The following is a 27151-nucleotide window of genomic DNA, read 5'->3' on the forward strand; positions in this document are numbered from 1 at the left end:
GTATCTGATTAACTATTGTAAATACTTTATTAACAATATTTGTATATATTATAGTTTTCATATTTATTTTATATAAGGACTATGAACTCCTACGAACTATTATTATAAGGTATTCAATAAAAAATAATCCTATAAATCCTATAATCCTCAAAATCAGCTCATAAAACAAAATAAAAAAATCCTTTTTCTTTTTTTCATGTCTGCTAATAAAATTGGTCACGGCCAAAGCTCAAGGAGTAACTTTAACTTGTAACCTTCATCTTGATACGCTGTTCGTATACGGTTGAGCTATTAATAATCCTCTAATTGATTTACTTCAATTTAAATAGAACAAAGTTCGTTTGCCGATTTCTTTATTTATTCTTAGTTAATTAAAATTAATTGCTTTAAAATAAATACAACTATAACATACAAATAAATGAAATTAAAGTGTCCGACTGTGATTTCAAAATAACAGCCGCTTTTAAGGATAATAATTTAATTTGAATTAATTTGCGGGTTCCCCAAATGAACGCTTTTTTATTTTTGTCTGTTTGTCTAGGAGTAATCTTCAAAATGGATAAAAAATGTAAATTCACATAGAATAAAAAAATACGTAGACCATTGTTTATTTTTAGTAATCTATCATTTCCTCTTTGTTTCTAAAGGGTATTTCAATGTCTTCAATCCTGTTAATTATAATATCCTATCCTATAATATCCTGGGACATTATTCACACCCGGCCATCTGATCCCAAATTAAGCAGAACTTGTGCCATGGAAACCAGACAACTGATATACTACATATACTACTTTTCTTTTGTAAATACATTCTTATATAGACAATTATATCCAGACTCAGGACAAACAGACATGTTCATGCACGCAAATGTTTCACCTGGGTGGGAATCGAACCCACAACCTTCGGCGTGAAAGGCAGGTATCTACCAACCACGCCAACCAGCTCGTCTTAATGGTTCGAGTAAAAAGTCCCCTGAGCTATACTAGCTAAACAGTTATGCACTGTGCCTTATTTTCCTGATTTCCCATACCAAATTAACAAGTGACTACGTTAACCTACTTTTTTTTATGTCTCCTGCCCTTTATCAAACTACGAATGGTCTCCACGATAATTCAAATTATTTTGTCTAAACCCGCACAAGTTTATTATATGTTCAATTATGTTAAGTGTTAGTTAATTTATAAAAAAAATCATCATTATGTGAATAAATATTTAATGTCTTATATTTTCACTGTTTATACAAATAGGAACAGATTATTTTACATGTGTATAAAAATAATAAATAAGATGTTGAACATTGAAATTTCAATAACAATCACATAAAATAGATACATATCACTGTGAAAATGTTTTAAGTTTATGAATACATACAAAAAATATCTTTAATCATTACATTGGTTATATTTGGCACTGCATTTTATTTTAAATCAATTTAATTAAAAACGCACAACAATGACATTTTTTATCTGTTAAGTGCAAAATAAATGTCAGTAAGACAATAATTAATATTTTTACGCCGGTAATATATTACGCACTACACGTAAGGTTATATTGGCTTCGTTTCGATTAGGCGCCTTATTTTGCATATTTGATATTTTTACATAATTGATATCATAATATTCATATGTCGTCTGTGGTGTACATTAAAGAATATTATTATTATATTTATTTACATTTTATCGTCTCTACCACCAACTATTGTAATTGACTAACACCATATCACAAATTGCTTAGTGCTCAAGCTTTATTATGTGTACGATCCACAGCTTAACTTCAATAATATATTTGTCTACTAATGTCAATGTCAAGTGATTAATTTGTGCTCAACGGTGAAGGAAAAAATCGTAAAGAAATCGACATGTGTCGGATAAAATCATACCACATCTGTATCCACCAACGCGTATACGATCGGCGTGGGTTGAGTTCTAAACATTAAGAGGACAGGAGGTCTTTGCACAGCATTGCGTCATTTAAATAATGTTATTTTATGACTAAAGAAAAAACATATCAAAATTATTGAACGCACATTACTCGATGTACAACTCAATAGTGAAATGTTAGTAGCTGATATGAGATACCGATTACAATTTATAAAATTTCATTTTTTCAACATTTGCGATCGCGTCGAACAAGAGTCACATTTGTTTCTTACAGAATAGCTTTTCTGAGAGCAAATTGATAAACATAACATCTCCTTTTCAGTAAATAATTTAGATGACGTTAATGCCGCTTTCAGAAATATAAATTCATGTAAATAGAATTCATTGCATTGTCTTTATAATCTGTATTGTCATAATATTTATATCTTAAAAATTACTTTCATAAATAATAATTTATTTCAATAAGCTGATTCGTACACACGAACTAATATTAATATTCCTAAAAAAAAACTTTGACTACCTAAGACTATTTATGTACTTCATTAGATTAAACACCATTATGACACCCATGATATCAGTGTATCCCTCGTGGTTTGTATTTGTTGAAGAATTACAAAGGTTTTCCCGACAGTAGCAGTATCTGAAATGATAAAATCATTTATTGCATAAAAATATACATAAGGAAATTACAAAAAAAAAAACATCTAGAGACAGTAAGTAATCTATAATAAGAGACTATTTAAGTTCGTTAAAATGACAAACTGCTTTTCTGGCTGGTACAAAATTTGGCTGGTTATTTTACACGAGGTACTGGGTTCTCGAATCCCAGTTATAGTTATATGGTTTTATGTCAGTAAATGCCTGAAATTATCTACATTGCCATTGCTCTTGTGCCTTATCTGTCTTTGGTTGTGTCGGTCTATGAGTGGAGAAATTGAGAGTGCACACTTTATATAAATTATTATCACCTGCGCAGCTGTCTCGAAGTTCAGCCGCCGTGATCGAAAAGCTCTCAGAACGACATAATTATTATTATTAAAAATAACCTTTACGACTAAGGCGAAGTTGAATTTAAACTAAGCTATACGACCTTGTTTTTGTATAATTTTAGTACTGATAAAATACGAACATAACAACTAATAGCATACATCTATATATTTTAAATAATGTATAGGTTAAATCACCTGGCCGTTTCAACAATCATTTGACCTTTAATGTTAATTTTTGGAAGGTTATAATGTATGTGTGTATAATAGCAATCGACGAAAAACAAGGAAATGTCTTTTTACATTTACCACTTCTGATTGTTTCAACGAGAATTAACACGTTTTTCAATTGTTTTTTTTTTTTAAATTTCATGTAAAGGCAAGTGACCTTAGCTAATTACTGAACGACCTTGAAGATTTTTACCAACAAACAAAAGTACTTGGATAGTTTTCAAAATTTTATTTACTTGAATCTTATATTATTTTTATGAATATTATATTGTATTGTTCATATTATTTTAATATTTTAACTTTCTATGAATAATGTATTTCCGAAGTTCACCTTTATCTATTATAATCACACAGTACATTAAGATAAAATGTATTTTACAACAAGTGTCAAGTGATTAGTCGATAGTATATCTTAGTTAAACAGGAACAAGTGACAGAAAGTGTTTACATAATAATTATTATTTATAAAATTACTTGAGCACATAAACACTTAAAAATGAAATTGTCAAAGTATTATTCACCTAGTTGGAGTAGTCCTTTCCCCTTTGTCGTCGGTGTGAGAGCATCCCTCTTCATATGGCTCTAATATTTCCGTCTTAGGCGACCATGATCCGTCCTTATAGTCGTGGTAGTCGTGTTTCTGGGGCGCGCAATTTCGTAAAACGCCTGTGATTCGCACTGAAAATAATTTTGTTTCTTTTGATGTAAACCGATGACACAATGCAGACACACACACACACACACACAAACACATTTTATGACGAAATATATAAATAAATAAATAAAACATTGAGAGATATTGTTATAAATCGGGTCGATTACATTAAATATATTATAATAAATTTTCACATGGAAATTAATGAACTAAGTTTATACACTAAAATAACACAATGAAAATACATTACATAAAACATTACGGAGTCTTGAATTGTAAATATACGGATATTTGTAATTAATTTGCCAGCGGGTAAATAAACTTGAACACTTTCCTTGACCAAGACCCGATACGGTAATATTTTGTTGCGGATAGTATTCGTGTTTGGTTCGTGAATTAATCATAATAGCATAATCAGTTAAAAAGTGTATATTAATATTTGTCTTTGATTAAATAGGAATTAAAGCTTGTCGGTTGGCAATTTTTAAAAAAGGACATCATTAAAGATTTAACCCACCTCCATTTTGTATGTCAAGATGAAATTCTTGCTTCATGCACATTGTAGAGAAAGGACAGTCGACGACAAATTTATCAGATTCTTCGAAATGCATGCAAAGCCGTTTTGTCGTGTTGTAATACTGGCCAGGAGGTGGGTTGATTAGACACTGGTAGCATTGTAATGATGTCACTTCTGAAAACATTATTTTAAAATATATATTATAATTTACGTACACACTTTTTTTTCTATGTTAATTTTTGGATTTTTATCCCGCAAAGGACCATCAGTCCATGTCACATGAAAAGATAGATGACACAGAGTGTAATTAATTCTATAAATATAAAATTGAAACAATTTTAACAGTAATTAACATGATTTTTTTCACCTTTTCTATTTATTTTCTGCACCTTAAATGATTTCGCTACATCCTATTTTCATAGTACAGCTTTATTTTAACTTACATTTTGGCTTCAATAATTATTTCAAGAACAAAATAAAAGCGCATTAATTAGTTTACAATTTAAATAAAATATTATGTGATTATTTTTTTTTTAATAGCATCATTAAAACATTTCCTGATTTTTATTAATATATACACATACGTATCTAATAACCTTTTATTTATATACATCGATATTTCCTTCTTTGATTATATTATATTTTTTAACATTTTGATTTTAATGGTTATTAGTTTTTATTATATAATTTAAATGTTAAGCTTATATGCCATCCGGGTAATTACTAAAATCACTTTAACAAAACACTTCCTGTTCATATATTACTAGCTTATTTCGACATCTAAAGCAATACCTTTTTAAAGTTTTCGTAAACAATAATCTTGCACACTTTACTATGGTGGTATTATGCTAGGAAACCTCGAAAACAAAAAATAATTATACGGGATTATCAAAGAAATATTACACTTTTATAAAGATTTAGTTAGGTTATATTTGTTACGGATTTAACGTTAAAATATTAGTTTCTTTTCAAAAATAAACAAAAATATAAACAGCATATATATTATATTCGTAATCCTCCTCCTGACTGCACAATGCACGTCTATTTCTCATGTTTTTATTAAAATGTCTTGATTATATGTTCCTTAAACTGTAAACTTAAATAATAAGAAATTTTAATATTAATTGGATGAATAATTTTAGCATAAATCTGAAAAAAAGAAACGAACAAAACCTACCATTTTAATATTATGAATTGGATGTAATATTGAATGCCCATCGTTTTCTTAAAAATTCGATTCGAATGAAGTCGAAAAAATTAAAATTGTATACTTTATTTGCTGGAAAAACGAAAATTTAGCAGTTTAAAATTAAATAACGTTATTTAAGAGGCAGAAAACGCTTACGTAACTATTGAAATTTTTATAATATATTTAACATATGTTATCTGTAACAAAAATACGTCGTTGAATTATATTTTAATTTAAAAATATCCATTGTTTACGGACTATGAATCATGCATTTTCTTCGACGCCCACGATAGTTCATATTACGCATTCGTCGTATATGACCGTTCTTGGAACCTCGTTTTGTGACCAAATACACAATAATTTTATTTCTAAACTGCAAATAAATAGTATGTGTTATATTCTTTTTCTTGGGTTTTAAATTTGTGAGTCTTGCAAATTTTAGCAACGATATTACGACGACTTTTTGAGCGGTAGCTTCAAAAAAGACATAATAATATGATCGTAATCAGGTTGGTCACTAAAGTTTCGAAATGTCTGAATATTTGTTGTTAGTGTTAAATGTTATTACATTTACATTAATTGTATTTACTCCTAATTCTTATAATATTGATATAGAATATTATAATGATGAAGATAATATAAACGATTCGTATCAAATCACAACTGTTGAAAAAGATGCTCGAAGAACAATTGAATCCACTAATTTGTCAAAAGTAAAAATTTTAACTGTTTCAAATGCTTTTAGTAATTCAACCTGTCACTTCGATTATACTGATTGTAATAATATTGAAAGAGACAATACAATATTTCCTTACAATATTTCAAAATCTATAGCACCACTTAATGTCTCTGCTGTCGATGATAGTCAGGATTACATTAATTTTATTAAACATAATGTCAATGTTCTGCCGATAACCCCAAATTCTATGATTCATTTAAAAACATTCAAAGAATACGATTACAAGGATGATCAAGAAGATGTATATCAAGTATTACGTCTTCAATCATCATTAGCTATCGTGAATAAAATAAATGAAAACTATATTTATAACGATACCCTCAACGGACGATTCTTTAACTTAGAACCAGCCGTCGATTTTGAAAATAGTCTAAAAATAAGCAAGAATAATGCCGATGATAATGTATGGTACGTGCCCCAGGATTTCCCATGTTGGGAGCTGCCTATTTTATACGGTGAATTGGGCACTAAGAAAAGGAAGTCTGATGTTTTTTTGATATATGGAGGAAATTTAATAAATGTTAAAGAGCCTTGGACTAAAGTGCATCCGACCTTTAAACCAGCTGATCCTCTGATGTCTCACTCTATAAACAAATGGTGTGAAGTAGAGCCCTGCTATGGCGACCATACTCTATGTTTATTTTCAAATAAAGGTATATCAAACATATGTGATAAAAAATTTAAGGTACTTGTACCATCTATTTTGGACCAATTAACTATAATAAGTACAATAAATGCAATGCGTAATAGAGTCGCTAACGGCTTAGCTAAAAGATATTCACATCTACCGACCGCTGCAAATATGAAACAAATCACATATGATTATGATCTCGAAAAAATGGCTGAAGCCTGGCTTAGTCAGTGCTTGCCCGGAGCAGCACCCTGCTCCGCCCTTGATGGAAATATAGTTTCTCAATTAGAATGTACGAAATATATGAAATACTGCTGTTTACAAGTGTCAAAAACTATGACGCATTGGTACGCAAGTGGTTTAATATTCACATATTTAAGAAATATTATTTCAGAAAATAATTGCTCGTTTTATTTGCAGCACGCCCAGAGCAGAGTGTTTCATTTATCCTGTTGTTGGATGCCTTCATATTTGGTTTTCTAGTGCTGGTAAAAAATTAATTGATACAGATATTCACTGTGGCCGTACTACAGTAAAGACTTTTAATACAGCTCAATTACTTTGGGCCAAAACAAGTAAAATTGGCTGTGCATATGGCGAAAGATCCAACGGTGATGTTAGAATTGTATGTAACTTTTCTCCGGGTGCCCCGTTTTATTTAAAGACGAAGTTATTTTGTGGCTTAATTGCGCACAACGATATAGACTTTCTGCGCAATAACGAAAATATAACAAATTCTACATTTTTGTCTTCTTTAGGAATAAAATGGAACAGCGTTGTTAAAAATACACGTACAAATAATTCAATAAACATATCTGAAGATGTTGAAAAGAAACCGATTCATACAACGACGAAATCAAGATCTATTTGGGGTGTAAACAGTTTGGCTAAAATACATAAAGAAGGTTGGGTAAGAAAACAACTTGATTCCTATGAAAACGGAACTAGAGGCATGGTCGCTCGTTTAGTGGCTAGATATAAATTTATCGATGAAAGCGAGTCAAGATGTGACGCTGACGAGTCTATGTATGAGGTTGGAAGTCCGGGATCTATGTGTGTTGAAAAAAGCAGAACTTTCCATGCCTTATGTTATGATTTTCGAGATCCAACTACTGGATATAGGCTTATTGCCATAGCTGCTCCTATTGTGCTATTTTCGTTAATATTGTATGATTTATTTAGTGGCGTAGTACGGCAAACTATATATTAATAGTAAGCATTAAAATAATGATTAACCCTACATAAAAACACATTGAAATAGCTTATGTAAATGTTGAAAACCTGTTCTTCAGCATGATTCACTCGTTTTATCATCAATGTTAAAATAATAATAATACTGATATATTTCATATCATGTTAATTAAACATTTACAATAATACATAATTGAGTCATTTATTTAGTCGAGTTTAAACCTGTGTGGTTATTGTTAAAAGGCGCTTAAAAGGATTACTCATCTTCACTAGTAAATATTTCTATGACTTATTACTTATAATAAATATAATTTAAAGTGTAGTCAAGATTAAAATATAAAGTTTTCGGTACAAATAATACACCCAATTATTAATTATATAATAAAGAAGAACAAAATACAGTTAATTTAAGTAGAAGTTCGAGCTTAAACTTATCCGTGGTGCGTGTACATATTATTAAATTTTTATTAGTTATTTAATTTATTTACGAATGAAATTAGTATAAAAAATAACTTATTCAAAAATGGTAATCGATTTTTGATAATATTTACCGTATTCGTTACGATTAAAGCGTTCGTTCGCATTTTGAAATGGCTTGTATTTTTGTCAACGCAATGTATTAATTGATTCTCCACATGTGGGCGACCTAGATAACAATTCATGGCGTGCGTTTTACAAAACACACTTGAAATCAGTGTTATGTATTTGTTATATAAACTGTATCAGAAAATTTTATATTGAACAACCTAACCTCCGAAACGCAAATATTATGGTAACGATGACCTCAAGGAGAATTGATCACACAAAAATGCGGCTTTATGTCCTACTTATAAATAATTCGACCTAAACAACCTTTCGAAATTGTGATTTATCATAAAATACACTCGTATTAATATTTAAAATTTTACAATTTTTATTAATATTTGTCTATAATAAACAAACTTTCAATAATGTATAAATAAGTATACTTATACAATAATAATCGTTAATTTCATTTCTTTAAATGGTAATTTATTGAGGTATGCATCAATTCCTATAGCGGATATAGTCTACATAATATATTTTGTTACGCGGTCTTAACATAACACTAATTTTCATTAAATCAAGGATCTACGCTTGAATAATAATTGAAGTCCCTATCGCTAAGCAATGTAAGGAATTCTTACATAGACTCATACAAGCTTGCGCAAGTGTATTCATTATATGCATGCAACGACATTTATATTTTATGCATTTTTTATTATTTTGTACTAATATTGTAGACACACTAAAAGCAATATGGTTAGTAAGTCTGTTGATTTTTATTATTAGTTGTAAATAATATAAAACATATTTTAAAAAATAAAAGAGATTTAGCTGACTTGCCGGTTCTTTCCGTAGTGTCTACCTTCCGAACCGTTAGTCTTATGGTTCACTTAAAAATATGGAAATTGATTTGTTTTTTCAAACATATTATTTATGAATTATTGATGTTGTTCTTTAGAAGCTATTTAATGTTGTATATTATATGATTATATTTATACCTTAAAATAAATCAAATTGTCTATATATACATATTATAGAAATGTAACTCTGTACAGGGAAGATATTTGAGTAAAACTATTATCTATGAAATTTTATCAAAACAATAGAACACAAATGGTTGTTAGAATTTTTGTCTGTGCGTTTGTACGCGCTAATCTTAGGAACGGCTTAACGGATGTTGGTGCGGTTTTCACTAATGTATTGTGGCAAACTTCACTTAAAATTTAGTGTTTGTTCTAATTCAATCGTCGAACATTTATTCGATAAAAATACTATAAAATAACTGTTCAGTTGAATTGTCTGAAACTATAGCTATCTATAATTGATAGTCTGTTAAATGATGATGATTGGAAGTTTATAGGAACAAAAGTTAAAAAATTGACAGTTTGTGATATATTTTGTTAGGTTAAGGTAGTAGCTTATTAAAAAAACTACATATTACGCCATTTTTTTTTCATCAGTGAACTTACGGCTTGATGCCTGTAGTTTGACTTAATATATTTTATAGTGACCTAAATGGTTTGAACCAAAATTTATTTAATACAAGTCTTCCGATCTACGATGCTGTGGCTCAGATGTATTCGTCATGTACGTCGTTGTTAATGCTGTAAAAGACCAAGTGTACCAATTTTTTTTAATTCCTAGATACTCAGATTAAACAACTATTTAAGTCACTAAAAACTTTATTTGTCTATATTTAATATTATAAAGGTGAAGAGTTTGTTTGGTTAAACGCGCTAATAACAGGAACTGATCAAGTTCGAATTGAAATTGGAATTTTTATTTTAGTGTTGGATAGCCCATTTATCGAGGAAAGCAATATGCTATCTATAACATACCACGACCAATAGGAGCGAAGCATCGATGAAAAACGTTGCAAACGCTTAGAAAATTTATTCCTTTTGAGAACTTCCGTTGCGTGCGCTACGTAAACGGTTAAAGTTACACAACAATCATGTATGACGGAATTTTGATCCTCTTGAAAAGTTCTAAAAAAGTCTGCAATAGCATATCGCAGCCTATTTTTTAAGGTTGACTCACTATAACTCACTATATTTTGTATGATAATCATATTTGTTTCAAAATAATGCATTTTTTGCCAAGTCGTTTTATAAACATGACATTAATTCTTATGAAAGGTATTGAGATAGGATCATAGACAGTTTTTAGTACTTTCTACAGTTTTGACATATTTCAACAGGTAGTTGAGTAGGTTGTAGGTTGTTGAAAATATTCATACTTAAATATTTGTTTTCGGTTTGTAAATAACTTTGCGAGTTAAATTTTATAGGTTAAGTAGGTATTTCGTTTCGTAGTCGCATAATAATAAGAATAAAAATGAATGAAATAAAAATATTGTTTATACTGAAATATTATGTCTTCACTTAATGATTTCTTTAAGTTATACCCTTGTGAAACCGCGGGCATAGCTTGTAGTCAATATATATATAAACAAATTTTTAAATTATAAATATTTGTATGAACGTGCTAATCTCTGGAACTTTTAGTCGGTTTGAAAAAACTTTGTGTATTGGTAACCCAATTCTTAAAGAAGGTTATTGGGTATAACCGCGCAAAGCAGCTAGTAATATCATATATTTAAATATTCTATTTTGCAAGAAAGTGTGTTGTCATCTTTGAATTATACTAATTGTATCTTCTCGTATTGTATATTATTGATTTGCTACTGAAAGTTGTTATCCATGAATTGGTTTGAACCAAGAGGTCAAGGCGACTACTGTGACTATGCAATAAAACTATCGAAATTTGAACTTGATTGTGAATTGTGCCTATTATTTTTATTCTTACTTTTTTCCAGTAGTAGGGCTTTGTGCAAACCTATGAACCTAGTTATTCTAGCGGTAAATATCAGTCATGGTTTGAGAAAAGAATAATCCAGTGTAACTACTGATACAAGGGATCACAGCTTAAATCTACTTAGCTGCGCTTTGACGGTGTATAGAGTTGTTTCATACTTCTCGAAGCGCCAGTATCTATTGGCAGTGATGACCGGTCACCGTAAGGTAACCGTTTACTCAATAGACTTCCGCAGAAGTATTAATTAACTAAAAAATTGTCAATAAATGATGCGTATTATTCTTAAACGTTTATTTTAATTATATAATGATAGCTATTAAAAAAATCATACCTGTAGTAACAAACGACAGAACAGCCGTCAGGGCCATAAAGTATTGCTCCATAGTTATAAGTTATAAGAGTCGTTCTCGCTAAATGGCGTTTGGTCCAGTTTACGTTTGCGTAATGGACTTTATCATTGGGATAGACGTTGCTGTGCACTCTCTACCGGTATATTAAAAACGTACTTTTCACCATATCTGGAAATAAATAATAATAATTGTTAAAAAAAATATATCCAAACGCTAAAAACATCTTAATAAAAATAATTTTTGACCTTGAAAAATGTCACTTTTTAGGATTTATTACAAAAGAAGAGAAAAACATCTTACATTACTGTGATCTGCCACAGATATACTAATAAACATGATCAATGTTTCTTTGTGAATAAAAATTTAAACTTTGGCGAATCTCCACCATAGACACCATTACTTCAAAATGCGACAACAACTATGAAAATACTTTAATAGTCTATAGTATAATACAAAAATATTCATTATATATGTCTTTTCATAATTATTGAATAAGATTTGTCTTTTTAGTAGATTTTACACTTTGATGAGATAAACGGCTTGTTTGCGCTTAAGTGCATTGCGCTGTTTTCAAGGTCCGACTAACCGACTCGACTATTACGAGACACTGCGCCGAGTCTAACCATATAGGTTTAAACAAACAGCGTTTTAAAAAATTTGCAAAGTTTGTGTTAACATTCGCACACTATGAATCCGTCGTCATCAAAATTACAGGTATCATCGTTATTTGCACCGACAGCTTAATTATATTATAATTAGGAACAGCTGCAGTGCCATTTCACACTGTATTTTAATATGTACAATAGTGCTTGTCTAACGTTATTTCTAATTTATCATGTATTGTTGTTGCTGAATTTTTTTTCATTTTTAGGTCGAACCAAAAACTTATTAATATCTACACCTCTAGTCATAGATACATATCACAGAGTTTTTATCGAAGCCGTGATATTATGATTTAACTAGTGACCTTACAACTGCACGGTATTTTATTAATCCACTTTATTTCATACAATACCACTGAATATATTTCAAGTTAAATTGTAACATTGACATTGACACGATAGTATGAATCATTAATCAATCGACGAGTTTTTGTAGATTTAACTAAATTATTATCATCATTTGTAAAGTTTAAATTTCAGTTAATTTAGTCCGTGATGTTATATAAATTGAGATTGAGACGTTATGATTGACGAGCCGGTTGGCGTGGTTGGTAGATACTTTGCACAGCGGAACTTTGCCTTTCAAGCCGATGGTTGTGGGTTCGATTCCCACCCAGGACAGACATTTGTGTGCATGAACATGTCTGTTTGTACTGAGTGTGTAATTATCTATATAAATATGTATTTACAAAGAAAAGTAGTATATGTGGTATCAGTTGTCTGCTTTCCATAGTACAAGCTCTGCTTAATTTGGAATCAGATGGCCGTGTGTGAATAATGTCCCAGGATATATATTGTTAAAAAAAAGATATATACATTATTTTCAATATATAACATGAAGTAGCTTAAAAATAGATATATATTTGTATTTTTATAATTCATTCCGTGTTTTCAAACAAATTCAGTCGCTCATTAAAAAAAATTACAATTACAGTTTTTTTTTATAGGAAATGACCTAGTTAAACAAATAAAAATATAATAATGTTGCGAATGCATTAATAATATTTTACATTGAAGTTTAAATAGTTGATTATTTTTTTATTTTTGCTACTACATAACATTGACGAGATCTCCGAAGGTTTTTTTAAACGTATAAGCAGAATTCTTCGTCGGAATTGATACGAAAAACAAAATATAAGACAATCGCGACTTTATATTAATTTCCGAAATAAAATGTTTGATATTCATAACTTACAACTTACTTTATTTAACTAACTTGCAATATTTTCTATTTTATATATATTATGTTTAGTGATTTATATTTTATTATTTGGCTTGAGAAATTGCAAGCAAGACAAGACAAAGACTAAGAAATCATTAAGTGACCTACTTTCAAGTTTCGACTAAGCCAACCTGCAAGCTTGTTCGTTACACATGAGCGTGTACCTTTATTATTTATACTCGTGACAGGGCCATGCCAACTCATCAGCACAAAATTAAATATTTTCTTAAATTTTATACAATAAATTCAAAAATGGAAAATCCATTCATCATTCCAAGGTTGCAATTTGTTTTTTTATATCTATTTATACTTATATTATCAAGCTTAAGAGTTTGTTCGAATGCACTAATCTCTGAATCTACCAGTTCCATTTGAAAAAACCATTTGACGTTAGATTAAAAAAATTTAGACTGAAAAAACACTCGATTTTTAACATTTTATAGAAGAGAAAATTCCGAGTTTATTCCACTACTTCGCCCTAGTACGGGTTCGTGGATCGGTTCCGTGGAAATATTTCTGGTAGAATTTCATCCGACACATCCTTGAAGCTCACGAGGCCGAGCACGGGTTGAATTATACAATGCAATACAAATGCAGCCTTAGAAACTTAGAATCGACTAGACCAAAGATTAATTGTGTAAGTACTGGTTAATTGCAGGATAAAAGTATCTAAGAAATAATATTTATGAGAATACAATTAGTCATTATAGTATTATATCAATAGACTATTTACTTGCTAACCTTGACGGTACGATTTCCACATATTTCACAGCGGAACTTTATTTAGACACTTCATAATGGTTTTAAGAGTTTTGTCCTTGTGATTGTTGGAATATTGTTTATTATTTCCTAATATTATAACACAAATATTATACATAAAAAAGTTTTATTGATTGCTTGTTTTTTTTTTTTTTTTGATCACGTAAATTCTACTAATTTACTAATAGTATGGAATTTTGATTTGGAAATTATAAATATCTTGGTTAAATATTTAAAACATTATCAAATAAACGATGGTACTTTTGGCGTAATCAGGTTTTCGCGCTTTTTTCGTCGCCGTCTTGCAAAGTCCTTTAGGAATCAAAATATTTTTGTTCGCAGCAGCAACCGATTGTTTTTTAAACATAATTTTTTTATTAATGTAACTTTTTCTATTTGCCTTGCAAGGTTTGTTTTTAGGTTAAATTTCGCGAACTGAATAAGGAACCTTCCTTATATCTCACGTAGCTAAAATTTTACACGTTGATTCAGTGACGATGACATTTCATTTTTATGACACGCATGGCTTTATTCTACATCCTGTTTTGACTCTAAATGGGACAACTCTTTAATGGTTAAAAGTAAAGAGACGAAATACTGGGCTATCAATTATCATAGCTTGTACAGTATTTTCTTCGCTTTATTACTTGTAAATAAAAAACTTTTTACAGGATTTATTTTTAATTATTGATTACCTTAATATTTTTTAAATTAAGCAACGCAGATGTTCCTTACATTTTTATCAATCAAGAGCTTTTAGTTATTTGGTAGAGTTGATTTATCGAGATGATTGAAAATTTGCGAGTGTTTTTTAATCCATTAATTAATTCATTAAAAAAAACATTAATTAAAGTATGTTATAGTGCAGAACAGTTTTTAATAGCCGTTTCACTATTTGCAAAATAAATTCCTCGACAATTGTGTGTGATTTTCCTGCGCTTGTGATTAACAATCTCAACGTAAACGTAGTCTATCTTCGTCTTGTATAGATGACGACGCAATGATGTTTGGTATAGTTGACCGATTCAAATTTTATACGATAAATCTATGATATCAACAAACATTTAATTGGTATTGCATTATTTGTGTTGTATTTGTTTTTGTTTTTTTAAATTACGGGCCTCTTTTCTAAATGTAAGCAAGAGATGCCTGTCTCTTTATATATAATTTTAAATAAATGTATATAATTATAAAAATGTATTATGTCAACATAATTGAAAAAATAAATATATTTTAAAGTTATACGAAAACTTATTTAAGATTTGTAGATAGTTTTTAGAGAAAATTTGTATATATTGTATCTGTATTAAATAAGTCACTGTAACAATTTTGATTTGATTTGATTTTGATTTGATTTGATTTTGGATTTGAGCAGCATTGGAGCAGCGTGGTGGAATAAGCTCCTAACCTTCTCCTCAAAAAGGGAGAGGAGGCCTTAGCCCAACAGTGGGACATTCACAGGCTGTTACTATATTTACTATAACAATTTTGATTCCTTAGAAATGGCAAAAGATAATCGATGACTATAGCGTTAAAGTTTGTTCAAGTAAATGCATAGTAACCTGAACATTTTCTTTACATAGAAATACTCAGAGCTTACCTCTTAGAAATTAATCAGTAGCTTAAAGATACCCGCAACTTAAGTTATCAGCAAGTGAGCGGTTATTGCAAGCTTCATTACTATATTATAACTAAAAAAAAAATATTCAACCGATTTAGATAAAAATTGTTTTCGTATTTTTCTCCAATCAATACAAATAAATAAAATTTATGTAATTTCAAAATAGTTGCCTTTTTTACGCTATTTGTGAGCTACCAGACATTTTAATAATTGAAATATTTATATGAATCATTTAAATATGCATTATATACGTGAAATTGGCAGATTTAGAAGGATTTTCGTCGCAAACTGAATGTCACGCTGCCGAAGCCGCGTGTTTTGCTAGTCTATCAATATAACGGTTTAAATAATCTTGGTAAATCGTTGTACGCATACGTCGATGACAGTGTAATTAATATGACGATTTATCTGACAAAAGTTACACGACAAAGAAAAATATATGTGGCCAATCTAGGGACCAACCCCGATATACTTCAGTTTAAATACTTCGGTATAATGGAAAGCTATCTAGACTTTTTCGAGTAATCGATGAACACAAACACAGATGAAATATTAAAATGGATGTGGACCTGTGCAATAATATGTTGCAGTAGGCTCGGATCGATACAAAATTTCATTATAATATTAGTAAGTATGTATATTACACACGGTGCTGCTCGCCAGTTCTGTTCCAGCTTGAACTTGGCTTGCCACGCTACCGCGTATCTAGATTATGTCATTATTAAAACAAACGATCGGGATAAAACTACATATTAATTGACATCGCAAGTTATGAATGCGCAATATTTTTACTGGTGGTAGAGTTTTGTGCAAGCTCGTCTGGGTAGGTACCACCCACTCATCAGATATTCAACCGCAAAAACAGCAGTACTTGGTGTTGTTGTGTTCCGGTTTGAAGGGTGAGTGAGCCAGTGTAATTACAGGCACAAGGGACATAACATCTTAGTTCCCAAGGTTGGTGGCGTATTGGTGATGTAAGCGATGGTTAACATTTCTTACATGCCATGTCTATGGGCGTTGGTGACCACTTACCATCAGGTGGCCCATATGCTCGTCCGCCTTTCTAATCTATATAAAAAATAAGTATCGCTTTGTATTGTATGTATTTGTATATCCATATTTTAAAAAAGTAATTAATGAAATCTTAAATAAACATTCTTACAGAATGCGACAGTTTCTAATGAATGATTAAAATGTTTAAAAACGATATGACCGTACTGTGTGTATTCAATTATATCATTGCATGTTTCGCTGTTATAATGAAAGTGCACCGTTTTTACTTAAAAAAAGTGTATCTGTTCAAAAGAAAAATATACAACTTGATTTCCTTGCGCGTACTAAACTTGTTCAGTTAATTAAAATGTCAAAATCAAAAATACATTCAATGGCATCGTTTCATACGTAAATATATAACTATATAAATTTGTCTACTTGAAAAACAAGTTAATCGTTTTGTCGTATATATTTAAATTCGTGAATGTCAGGACAACACTGGTGACAAATGAAATCGTTATTAATACTAACCGTTTACTAATTAATGTAATAGTTTATGTATTACAATTTGTTTGTTGATATGTTGTAAGCCGCATGGATAAGCTAAGGAAAGAATGAAGATAAGGAATCATTACATAAAAATGATTCAATCAAACGGGATTAAATCCGAATGAAGTTATAATTAGGAATTAGAGGAATGGTAATGAAATATTCATATAAGATCAGCATTAATATAAAAAATACAACAGCAAAAACATTAAAAAAAATTATATGTAGAATTTATTCTTACGCTCATTAACTCTATGTTTTCACCGTAAAATCCCTATTAATCACAGATATAAAAAAACACACAGCATTTAATGAATAATTGAATTCTTTTTATCTTATAATACAATCAATGTGTGAAACATTAACATTAGATAAATTAATTCATCGTTATTACGTCATCGTGTTCGGTATAATTAAGACGAAAGCAAGAGAGACACATACATCAATAAACATATAAATGTTAACTGTATGAAGAAGTAGCCCTTAACTTAGATGAATAATCGATTTATTCATGTCTGTCTTATGTGTGTGTGTGTGTGTGTGTGTGTTTTTTTTTTTGTTTTATGAATATTAGTACTCGACAGTTCATAATAAACATCAATAAAATAAATTATAATAATAACTTTTCGATCGTTCGTCGTTCGTGTCGAGTGTCACAAAAACCGAAATAACGTTAATAATAATGGTTTTATGAATTATTTATTTTAATAATAATGTTTTTTTTTTTTGTTATGACGCTTATATTTTTTGGCATAACCAAAACACTACACTGCTTTAAAATATAAAATGAATAGAACTATAATTAACGAATGGAATTAAGATTTACCTTAAACCCTAAAGCGATTTATTTATTTTGCGTCACCTATATTTAACACTATTCACACAATTACACAGATAAGACGGAAAATGTTTGGCTACCGGTATCGTTACGACATTCGAGAAATAATCAATGGACGCGTGTCTCGGTGCGTAGCAAACACTTAACTGAGCATCAGCCAACCTCGAGCTCGGCATTCTAGTAAGGATTTGTGTCATTCTACGTAACATGCGGTGGACTTGACCGCTCTAAAAAGAAACAATTCGAACCTTGCTCAGAATGGCCGCTAAATATTTATATGAACGAATTTTTCACCTTCATTTTATTTTCTATAGATAGATGGCTTTTAACCTTTTTCGTACGAAATATTCGTACTGAATGACTGGTTTTATGGTAATTGAAACCCGAGTTAAAATAAAACAAGGATTTTAGCTCCGAAGGTAAACGCGTCGACCTTCAAAGTAATGAAAGTCCGATCACCTTTCCTTAGGACCTTTGTCAATCCTCTAATAAAAAATGAATAAATGTCTACGGAATATGAAAATAATTAAGATAATATTTTATAAATAATTATAAAATAAAATAAATAGTTTTTGAAATGAAATAAATAAATATTGAATTACTTGTTGGTTTATTTTATTGATTAATTATTTTTGAATTACATAGTATTATGTAGATACGTCATCTTACATTATTGTCTGCATGAATCACTCAACAACAATTTAACAATTGCTCCGCATCTTGTGAGGTATTTTAACATGTGATGTGATATTTGCCACATGTTTATCATTTCCAAAAAAAGGGAATATAGCTGACTTCATTATACAAATGGCACATTATGTCATACGATAACTTTAGATTTGTACAAGTCAATTCAATACGACTTTTAATAAAAAAAACGAATAGGTTCCTGATTTAAAATAAATAATTCATAAGCCCAGCAACATACAAAGTACGAGTATATTTTGATTACACGTAAATTTTTATAAGTTAAGTTACAATGAAGCGCATTAGCTATATATTTATGTATATCGTTGTTATATGGGATACAAAAAATACCGAAAAATGATAACGTTCCAAGGATAAAAGAGTAAATTCAATGCACTTTCTTATACTACGTCCACATGAACGAAGCTTGAGCCTCTGCGAAGTTTTTATTAATATTTAATTAATCAATGTAATCATTAACAAAGTGTCATACAATATTATTATTGTGTAAGCGTGAAAGTATATTATTGTCATTCATCACATTCGCTGCGTACATCGCGTATCGTTGTGCATAGCATAACTAAAGAGGCGGCGAATATTTCAATGATTCGATTTGGCCCGCGATCGCTACCTTGCAACTAATTGTAGCTGCATACGCATCTGTAATGACAAAATGCTTTGCTTCCGTTACCTCACTCGCATCGTTGTTTCCGCGTTACTTAATGCTTGAGCAAGCGTGACGTGAGATATTTTCATAATTTTATTACTCAAATATGTTTGTTGTAATAGTCTACGTGAAATTTGACCTGCTCCACAATTTTGCAAACAAATGTCAGAGCAATCTCTGTTTTATTGACATCTAGAAAAATTGATGTTGGTTGTGTATATATGATTATATAACTACGTAAGCTCAGATGGCCTATATTAATTAAAGACCCGGGCAAGCACCATTGATCACTATCACGTTTGTATAGTTCATCCCGTGCTCTGCTGTGAAGGAAATCATCGTGAGGTAACAGACACGTCGATTGAATTTCTTCTCCTTGCTGCTAAACTCTTCTTCGAGAGGAGAGGAGGCCTTCCCCAGCCTAATACAGCTATTAATTTATATGATAAGCTACATTAACTGCATATGACATTCAATGAATCAAGAGAGATCAAAGTAATCTGTATTTTTTTGTTCATCGTGACGCATAAAATAACTAATTATGTTGGAGTTTAATTAATGGCAGTTGTAATTTTCTTATTAACCGTATTTTGGTAATTTTGTTGCAGTTGACAGACATAGTAAACGCGATGTCATCTCGAGGGGAGCTACCACTAGAGCTCGCGCTGCGTGGTCGCAGTGCATCGATCGCAACAACCTTACTGCAGCACTGCGCCGATCCTGACGCTCGTGGCCCGCGTGGTAGAACGCTGCTGCATAGGGCGATCGATGCCAGGGACGCTTTCTCCGCTAAATTTTTAGTCGATAATGGAGCCGATCCTAGCCTCACTACGAAGTTAGTATATTATCAGTTTGAGTTTGTATTTTACGGGTACTCAAAGCATTTTATTTTTAAACTGTGACTATCGTAAACATTTTTCGATGGTTTTTGGTTAAATTGATATGTATACGATATATACTTAGACTGTATAATTACATTTACTACTGGACTATCCAACATTATGTAGTCACTTGAGTAAAACAATTATTATTATAGTATTTCGTAATGACACGAAGTTCCCTTACTGTGTTACTTGTGAACGAGAACCGCACTTGTCGGGATTCTACTAGCCGGCTTTTGATCAACCTGTATAAATGTGACATTTAAAAAAAAACATATCAAATTACCACTAATTAAACCACTAAACCGTTAACAAACTAATTATGAAACGTTGGAATTAAAGTTTTTCTTTTAACTTTATTTAGTTTAAAATATGAAATTATGAATATTAAATGTTCTTTTATTAATAAGAATAAATATAATAAAAAAGATGTTAATATTGATTATGATATACATAACTATTTTTTACTTGTACACGTTATTTTAACAAGCCGTGTTCTAGTTAGAATATTTCGCTAATTAACGCTTGTATAACATATGTATTTTTTTTTAATATCAATTACAAAATGTATTACAATTTTTAGGGAGGAAGGTGATACAGTACTTCACCTCATAGCAGCTCTTACTTCAAGTTCTTGCGACCCAGAAACGATGGAACAAATGGTAGAAATCGCAGAAACTGCAGTGAACAAAGGGGCGGATATAAATCGACAAAACAGAAAAGGATAGTAAGTATTTACGTAAGAGAATATATATTATCATTAAAATAATAATAATAATAGTAAATTGTTAAGTCGTAATAGCACACTTTTATTGGTACACGCGCAAGTCGACAAACAATCATGACATTAAGATATAGCGTGATCATGAACGATAGATTGAAATAATAAAATATTAATGCATATATTAGGTAAAACCACAAATTCAAGGTCGCTCAACGTGTTTCCATAACACGCAAGGATAAAATAAGTAATGAGATTATTTGAAGTAGAACCGCATCTGAAACCGCCCGCAAAATTGAAAATGAAGTGACATTGGACTTGTCACGTTTGGCGAAGGATGGGACGCCGTTTGAGCTAACGAATTCTAAAGGTGAACCGTGGATCAGCAAACGCAGCGTAAGCCTGGCTGGCTAACAATGATTTGCAGTAGGTGGCATCTTTTCGGGGAGAACTCCAAAGGCATGGAGCAAGAGTGTTGTCGTAATGTTCTTCAAAAAAGGAGACAAAACCTTATTGAAGAACTACCGACCTATTTCCCTCTTGAGTCATGTCTATAAGCTGTTTTCCAGGGTCATCACAAATTGTCTCGCGCGTAGACTTGACTAGTTTCAGCTCCCGGAACAGGCCGGGTTTCGAAGAGGATACGGAACCATAGGCTACATTCACACAGTGCGGCAGGTTATACAGAAGACCGAGGAGTATAATCAGCTCCTGTGCTTAGCATTTGTGGACTATGAGAAGGCTTTTGACTCTATTGAGACCTGGTCTGTTCTGGAGTCCTTACAATGGTGCCAAATCGATTGGATGTATCATCCAAGTGCTGCAGGTCTGCATGACGCTGCTGTTATGACCGTCAAAGTAAAAAATCAGCAGTCTAACCCTATCCTCATGTATCGAGGAGTGAGACAAGGGGATGTAATTTCCCCGAAATTGTTCACTAATGCATTAGAGGATATGTTCAAGACGCTGCACTGGTAAGGGTGGGGCATAAACATAAACGGCGAGTACCTTTCACACTTGAGATTTGCAGACGATGGTGGACCAAAGGCTTTAGACACCTGTGCAATGTAATCGATGGAATTTGTCAAATTCTATTATTGTTTACATTTTTTATTTATTTGAAAATGCGGCGTCCAATACGCATAGCGTATACATTCTTGCGCTCTTGTGAGGCGAATAAGAGAACTACGTAACTTTTTTGTTATTATTATAGCAAACATGTGACTCAACGATGTCAACCAGATATGTATTTAATATGTTATTAAGTATTCGTAATTAAACATATACTTACAATGTAAATCAGCTTATGTAATTACATTTTTCTTACGCATATTTTTTACATTTTATTAATATTTTGTTTTATATTTTCGCTTATAAAATTTGAACAATGGATTTAAAATTAAATTAAAAATATTCGAGTAACTTTCTAATGAATTCAAAATTAATTACTTTTTACATTTAAAACTCCAATGCTTAGTTTTATAAATGATTTATAAAAATAATCTTCAGTTGGGTACTGAAGTTTATTTTTTTATGAATTATTTTAATGTTAATGCAGTAAAAATTAAAATGAAATTTACGTAGCTCGTAATAACTAAACAATTTCATGAAGTGGAATAATTAAAAACTCATTTGCATATGCAATTTCTTTCCGGGAGCAACGAATTTCCAGAGTGGTATTCGCTCGCTTTTTTAGACAGAGACTAATTCTTTAGAATGTAATAATCGGAAATAGAATGGAATAGAAACAAATCTAAGATACACAAAACGCCTGTGACTCTTTACCATAGAGTGAATGTATTCCTCAAGAAGCCATTAGGAATTTCCTGAAAAGCATGCCTACATATGTACGCGGCCAATTAAGCAAAACCGGGATACAACCTATAAACATTTTCATTGAACGCTTTAACGTTATAAAAAAAATGCTTTAAATGTTATTTATTCATCGAGCACTAGTGCAATGTATTAACTGGCTGAACTTTTGATATAACTCAGTTCGAGGCATATTAAAACAATTCGTCAGCTAAAGCATTTTTCATGGTCCGGGTAGTGTTTAAATAGAAAATTTACAAGAAACTTTTCTTGTTTATGAAGAAATACTTTTAGTAAGCTTATGCTATCTATTTACAATCTAATATCATTTTTATCATAGGCATAGATAAACAAAAATCTTAATTAAAAAATAGTTTATTTTTAACATATATAATCCTTTCAGCACACCACTTCATCAAGCTGTTATCGCCAGAAATCAAAGAATATTCGACATATTACTTAACCAACAAACCCTAGATACTAATCTACGAACACTATCTGACGAACACCCTCCTCTGTACTACGCCCTAGTAGACGACAGAAGGGCCTCTATATCCTCCAGTGAAACCTTAGTCATGAATGGCTCAAATCCATTTGATACTCCCGTTACAAATAAAAATGCCTTCGCTGAAGATCCAGTGGAAGGGAAATCTGAAAATATCGTTGAGAGAGGTTTTGCAGCAAAGTTATTAGAGAAAGGATGCCAGCCAAACCCACTATATTCTGGATCTGGAGATAGTCTCTTGCATATCTTAGCACAAGGATGGTTTGAGGTAAAACAATATGTAATCGATTATATGGAGGTTATGCACATTTACATTTCTTCAATTTGTTTCTGTACTTCGTCAGGATTCAGCGGTATTTCTAACATCGCATCTCAACGGTGACCTGAATCATTGCAACGAATCTGGGCTAAGCGCTTTACATGCGGCCTGTGTTAATGGTCTAACACGTTTGACTGCGACCCTATTAGAGCACGGAGCCAGACCAAATCTTCAGACAGCATACGGAGAACACGAGGATACGGTATACAGGTAATAAGATGCCAACATAATCTTGGTATTGATGTAATCACAATTGAAATCTCAAAACTAATAAACCTCAATTTATGTTTGTATTCTCGACAGAATGCAAACATTGTTTATACTTCCCGTTATGTAATAATGACAACTTGTTGCTGCGGTCTCTACAGCGTATATTGGTATACATAAAACTTTTATATCGTAATACATAACACGTAAAACTCCCGGTAGTCGGCGTGATTTTTTCGACATGTATAACAATCATCATAATATTTCAGCTAATTTATACAAAACCTTCATTAATTTTACACCTAAATCATTATCATGTCATCATTACTTCGAAAAATTTGTGAAAATCATATGAAAATTCGTTCGGTAATTTTTTAACTTACCGCGTTCAGACAGATGATATGGTTATAAATAGTGTACAGGATATTATTTATAATCGTATAATAATATTTTATTCCTCTAAATTAATTTCTGTTGGACAATTTTCAGACAAACTCCTCTTCACCTTGCCGTATTAAATAATCATGAAGGATCAGTAACAGCAATCATAGAATACAAAAAAATAGTGGAGAAAGGTGATCTGCCTGCCACCGACCGCTCTAATGTAAGCCTCGTGCCAAACCTAAATCTGAAGAACTCTGAAGGCGACACTCCCGTCAGCCTTGCACTCACAGAAGGTAAGAGTGTCAAAAATATAAATCAACGTATTTCTTACAAAGTATTATAATATATGCAATACTTAAAGGTGATCTGGTTTTTTTTATTGTAATTATACAAACTCCTTGATTTAAGAGTATCATTAAAATAAAATTAGAGACGCCTCTTTTTAATATATTTTGGAACTATAACACGATATCAAACTATTTTTGACAAAGTCGCATCTGCCATGATAACGAGCTGATTTAATACTGTCATTTAATAAAACCCGTTGGTAATGTGTGAAATGGATGAGATACATTGCAAAATTTTAATTGCTAAACTAAATCATAAAAATGAAATTTTGTATATTGTGTCAATTAAAGTAATTTACTGAAAAATGATTTACAATAAATCCATACAACTTTATGCTTATTTTCCATTATTAATCTATTGGAATTCTGCCACATGGGTATCCACCAACCTGCATTGGAGAAGCGTGGTAGAATTAGCTTCAAAACGTTCTCCTTAAAGCCTTGACCGTTGTCCAGCAGTGGGACATTCAAAGGCTGCTTTTATATATCTACAATTTCTTCGGCTGGATAAATAGAGAACAATATTTTGAAATAGGGAATCAAAGAAGGTCTCTGTCGAAAGACAGCCTGACCAGTGACATTAGTTTAAAATTGATCAGAGGAATAAATTTTATTTTGTATATCTAAAATATATACAAAACGAACTATTTAACAACAAAACATATTTTTAGGTCACAAACATCTAGTTGCGCCCCTGATCGAGGGCGGCGCGGACCCAAACATACGTAATGGAAAGGGATTTACGTTATTACATCAAGCTATCGTGGAGGAAGATTCGCGAACTGCTATATTCTTGTTAGATCATGGAGCTGATATGAACGCGTTGTAAGTAGTATTCGACTTTCAAATTTGAAAAAAAAAATTATGTCATAATTGCATAACATTTACTAGATAATACTAATCAATGATGCAGCATTCTAATTAACAGTAGTACAAACAATTTATGTTATTGGTGCGAAGATTAATGAATTAACAAAAATTTTTGTAATAGGGTTGTTCGTTGTGTGGTTCGAATGTATTTAAACAAAGGATTTCTGTCCGAAATATATATGTGTATTGTGCATTAGAATGATGTATGTCATAATAACATAGAAAGAAACGTCATATAGATATGTATTTGGTGATTTCCCTATTTTACTAAAGATAACTAAATAACTTCTTTTTTTTTTGCTTTGGAACGTGAAAAAATATATAGGTAATGAAATCACTTTACACTGCAACGCGTTTCTGTATTTCAAACATATTGCGTTATTGAATATTTATAACACCATATAATACAAATAGGTGTGAACTACTCACTCAATTATTAACACAGTTGAACACATTTATCAAATCACATGTAACGCCAACAATGAATTGATGACTTTACCTTTCAGTCCATCAACAAAATGGCGGTTTTAAATTGCGCGCCTTTTATTTTACAAAGCTGTTGGATTTGGGACCTTATAACTATATATTATCAATCACTAGGGTTAAATCATTGACATGTCCATCTTACGTGTATGTTACTAATGACGCACAGGACCGACGCCGGCGAGACGCCCCTCCAGCTGGCGATCCACTGCCGCCTGGGGCTGGTGGTGGAGGCGCTGTGCGTGCGCGGCGTGGACATGAGCCGCCTCGACGCCAACGGCGTGCCGCCGCTGTGGGCCGCGCTCGACTCCGGCCAGGAGGAGGTGGCCAGCGTGAGTCGGACCTTATTGTCTGGACACTACACTATAAATTCAAATAAAACCAAAACTTATCTTACTTAAAATAAACTTAATTTTAGATTTTAGTACGTAATGGAGCCGATGCTGACTGCTGGGGACCGGGTCCCGATGGATGCTTACAAACTTTATTACATAAGTATGAAATTTTATTATCAAGTGCTTAATTTACCAGTGATGTAATTAGTACGTCAAGCTTACGGAATCATAAAGTTATTATTATATATTTATTACAACAGGGCAATAGATGAGAATAAGGAGACATTAGCCACATTTCTCATTCGATCTGGTTGTGATGTCGAAAGTCCTAGGAAGACTGGACCCAACGGTGAGGGCGCTGAGGTTTCAGCCGATAAGCAGGCTCCGTTACACCTTTGCTGCACATGGGGACTTACGGAAGTTATTCAGGTATGTGAATTCCATGACCACTTCTCATAATGCTACTTGCATTGTAGTAATTTGGGCTCTTTCTTTCTTGGAAATCTTTTTATAATTTAGAAGCTTTAAATTATTATTATTTATTTATCATTATATTATATTTAATGAGCTTATTTATC

At 31.4% G+C, this 27151-nt stretch overlaps 2 protein-coding genes across 3 annotated transcripts in view; one reads left to right on the forward strand and one right to left on the reverse strand.

Moving 5' to 3' along the window:
* LOC126775359 (rabankyrin-5) overlaps positions 1 to 27151 on the forward strand; it is a 47367-nt gene that overhangs the window by 14955 nt on the left and 5261 nt on the right. For both annotated transcript variants that reach the window (XM_050497231.1, XM_050497232.1), the window contains exons 6-14: positions 20318 to 20544; positions 21174 to 21317; positions 23527 to 23896; positions 23973 to 24157; positions 24644 to 24831; positions 25557 to 25710; positions 26408 to 26570; positions 26657 to 26733; positions 26834 to 27002. In XM_050497231.1, the coding sequence (XP_050353188.1) occupies positions 20318 to 20544; positions 21174 to 21317; positions 23527 to 23896; positions 23973 to 24157; positions 24644 to 24831; positions 25557 to 25710; positions 26408 to 26570; positions 26657 to 26733; positions 26834 to 27002 (1677 nt within the window). The remainder of the gene's footprint in view (positions 1 to 20317; positions 20545 to 21173; positions 21318 to 23526; positions 23897 to 23972; positions 24158 to 24643; positions 24832 to 25556; positions 25711 to 26407; positions 26571 to 26656; positions 26734 to 26833; positions 27003 to 27151) is intronic.
* Positions 1266 to 18508, reverse strand: LOC126775368 (uncharacterized). The gene is made up of 5 exons (XM_050497244.1): positions 18344 to 18508; positions 11693 to 11879; positions 4270 to 4443; positions 3619 to 3775; positions 1266 to 2520 (listed from the first exon to the last, which is right to left on the reverse strand). The coding sequence occupies exons 2-5, from the start codon at positions 11742 to 11744 to the stop codon at positions 2397 to 2399; spliced, it is 507 nt and encodes a 168-aa protein (XP_050353201.1). The 5' UTR covers positions 11745 to 11879; positions 18344 to 18508; the 3' UTR covers positions 1266 to 2396.

The sequence above is a fragment of the Nymphalis io genome, chromosome 18 (genome assembly GCF_905147045.1).
Source record: "Nymphalis io chromosome 18, ilAglIoxx1.1, whole genome shotgun sequence".
Classification (NCBI taxonomy): domain Eukaryota; kingdom Metazoa; phylum Arthropoda; class Insecta; order Lepidoptera; family Nymphalidae; genus Nymphalis; species Nymphalis io.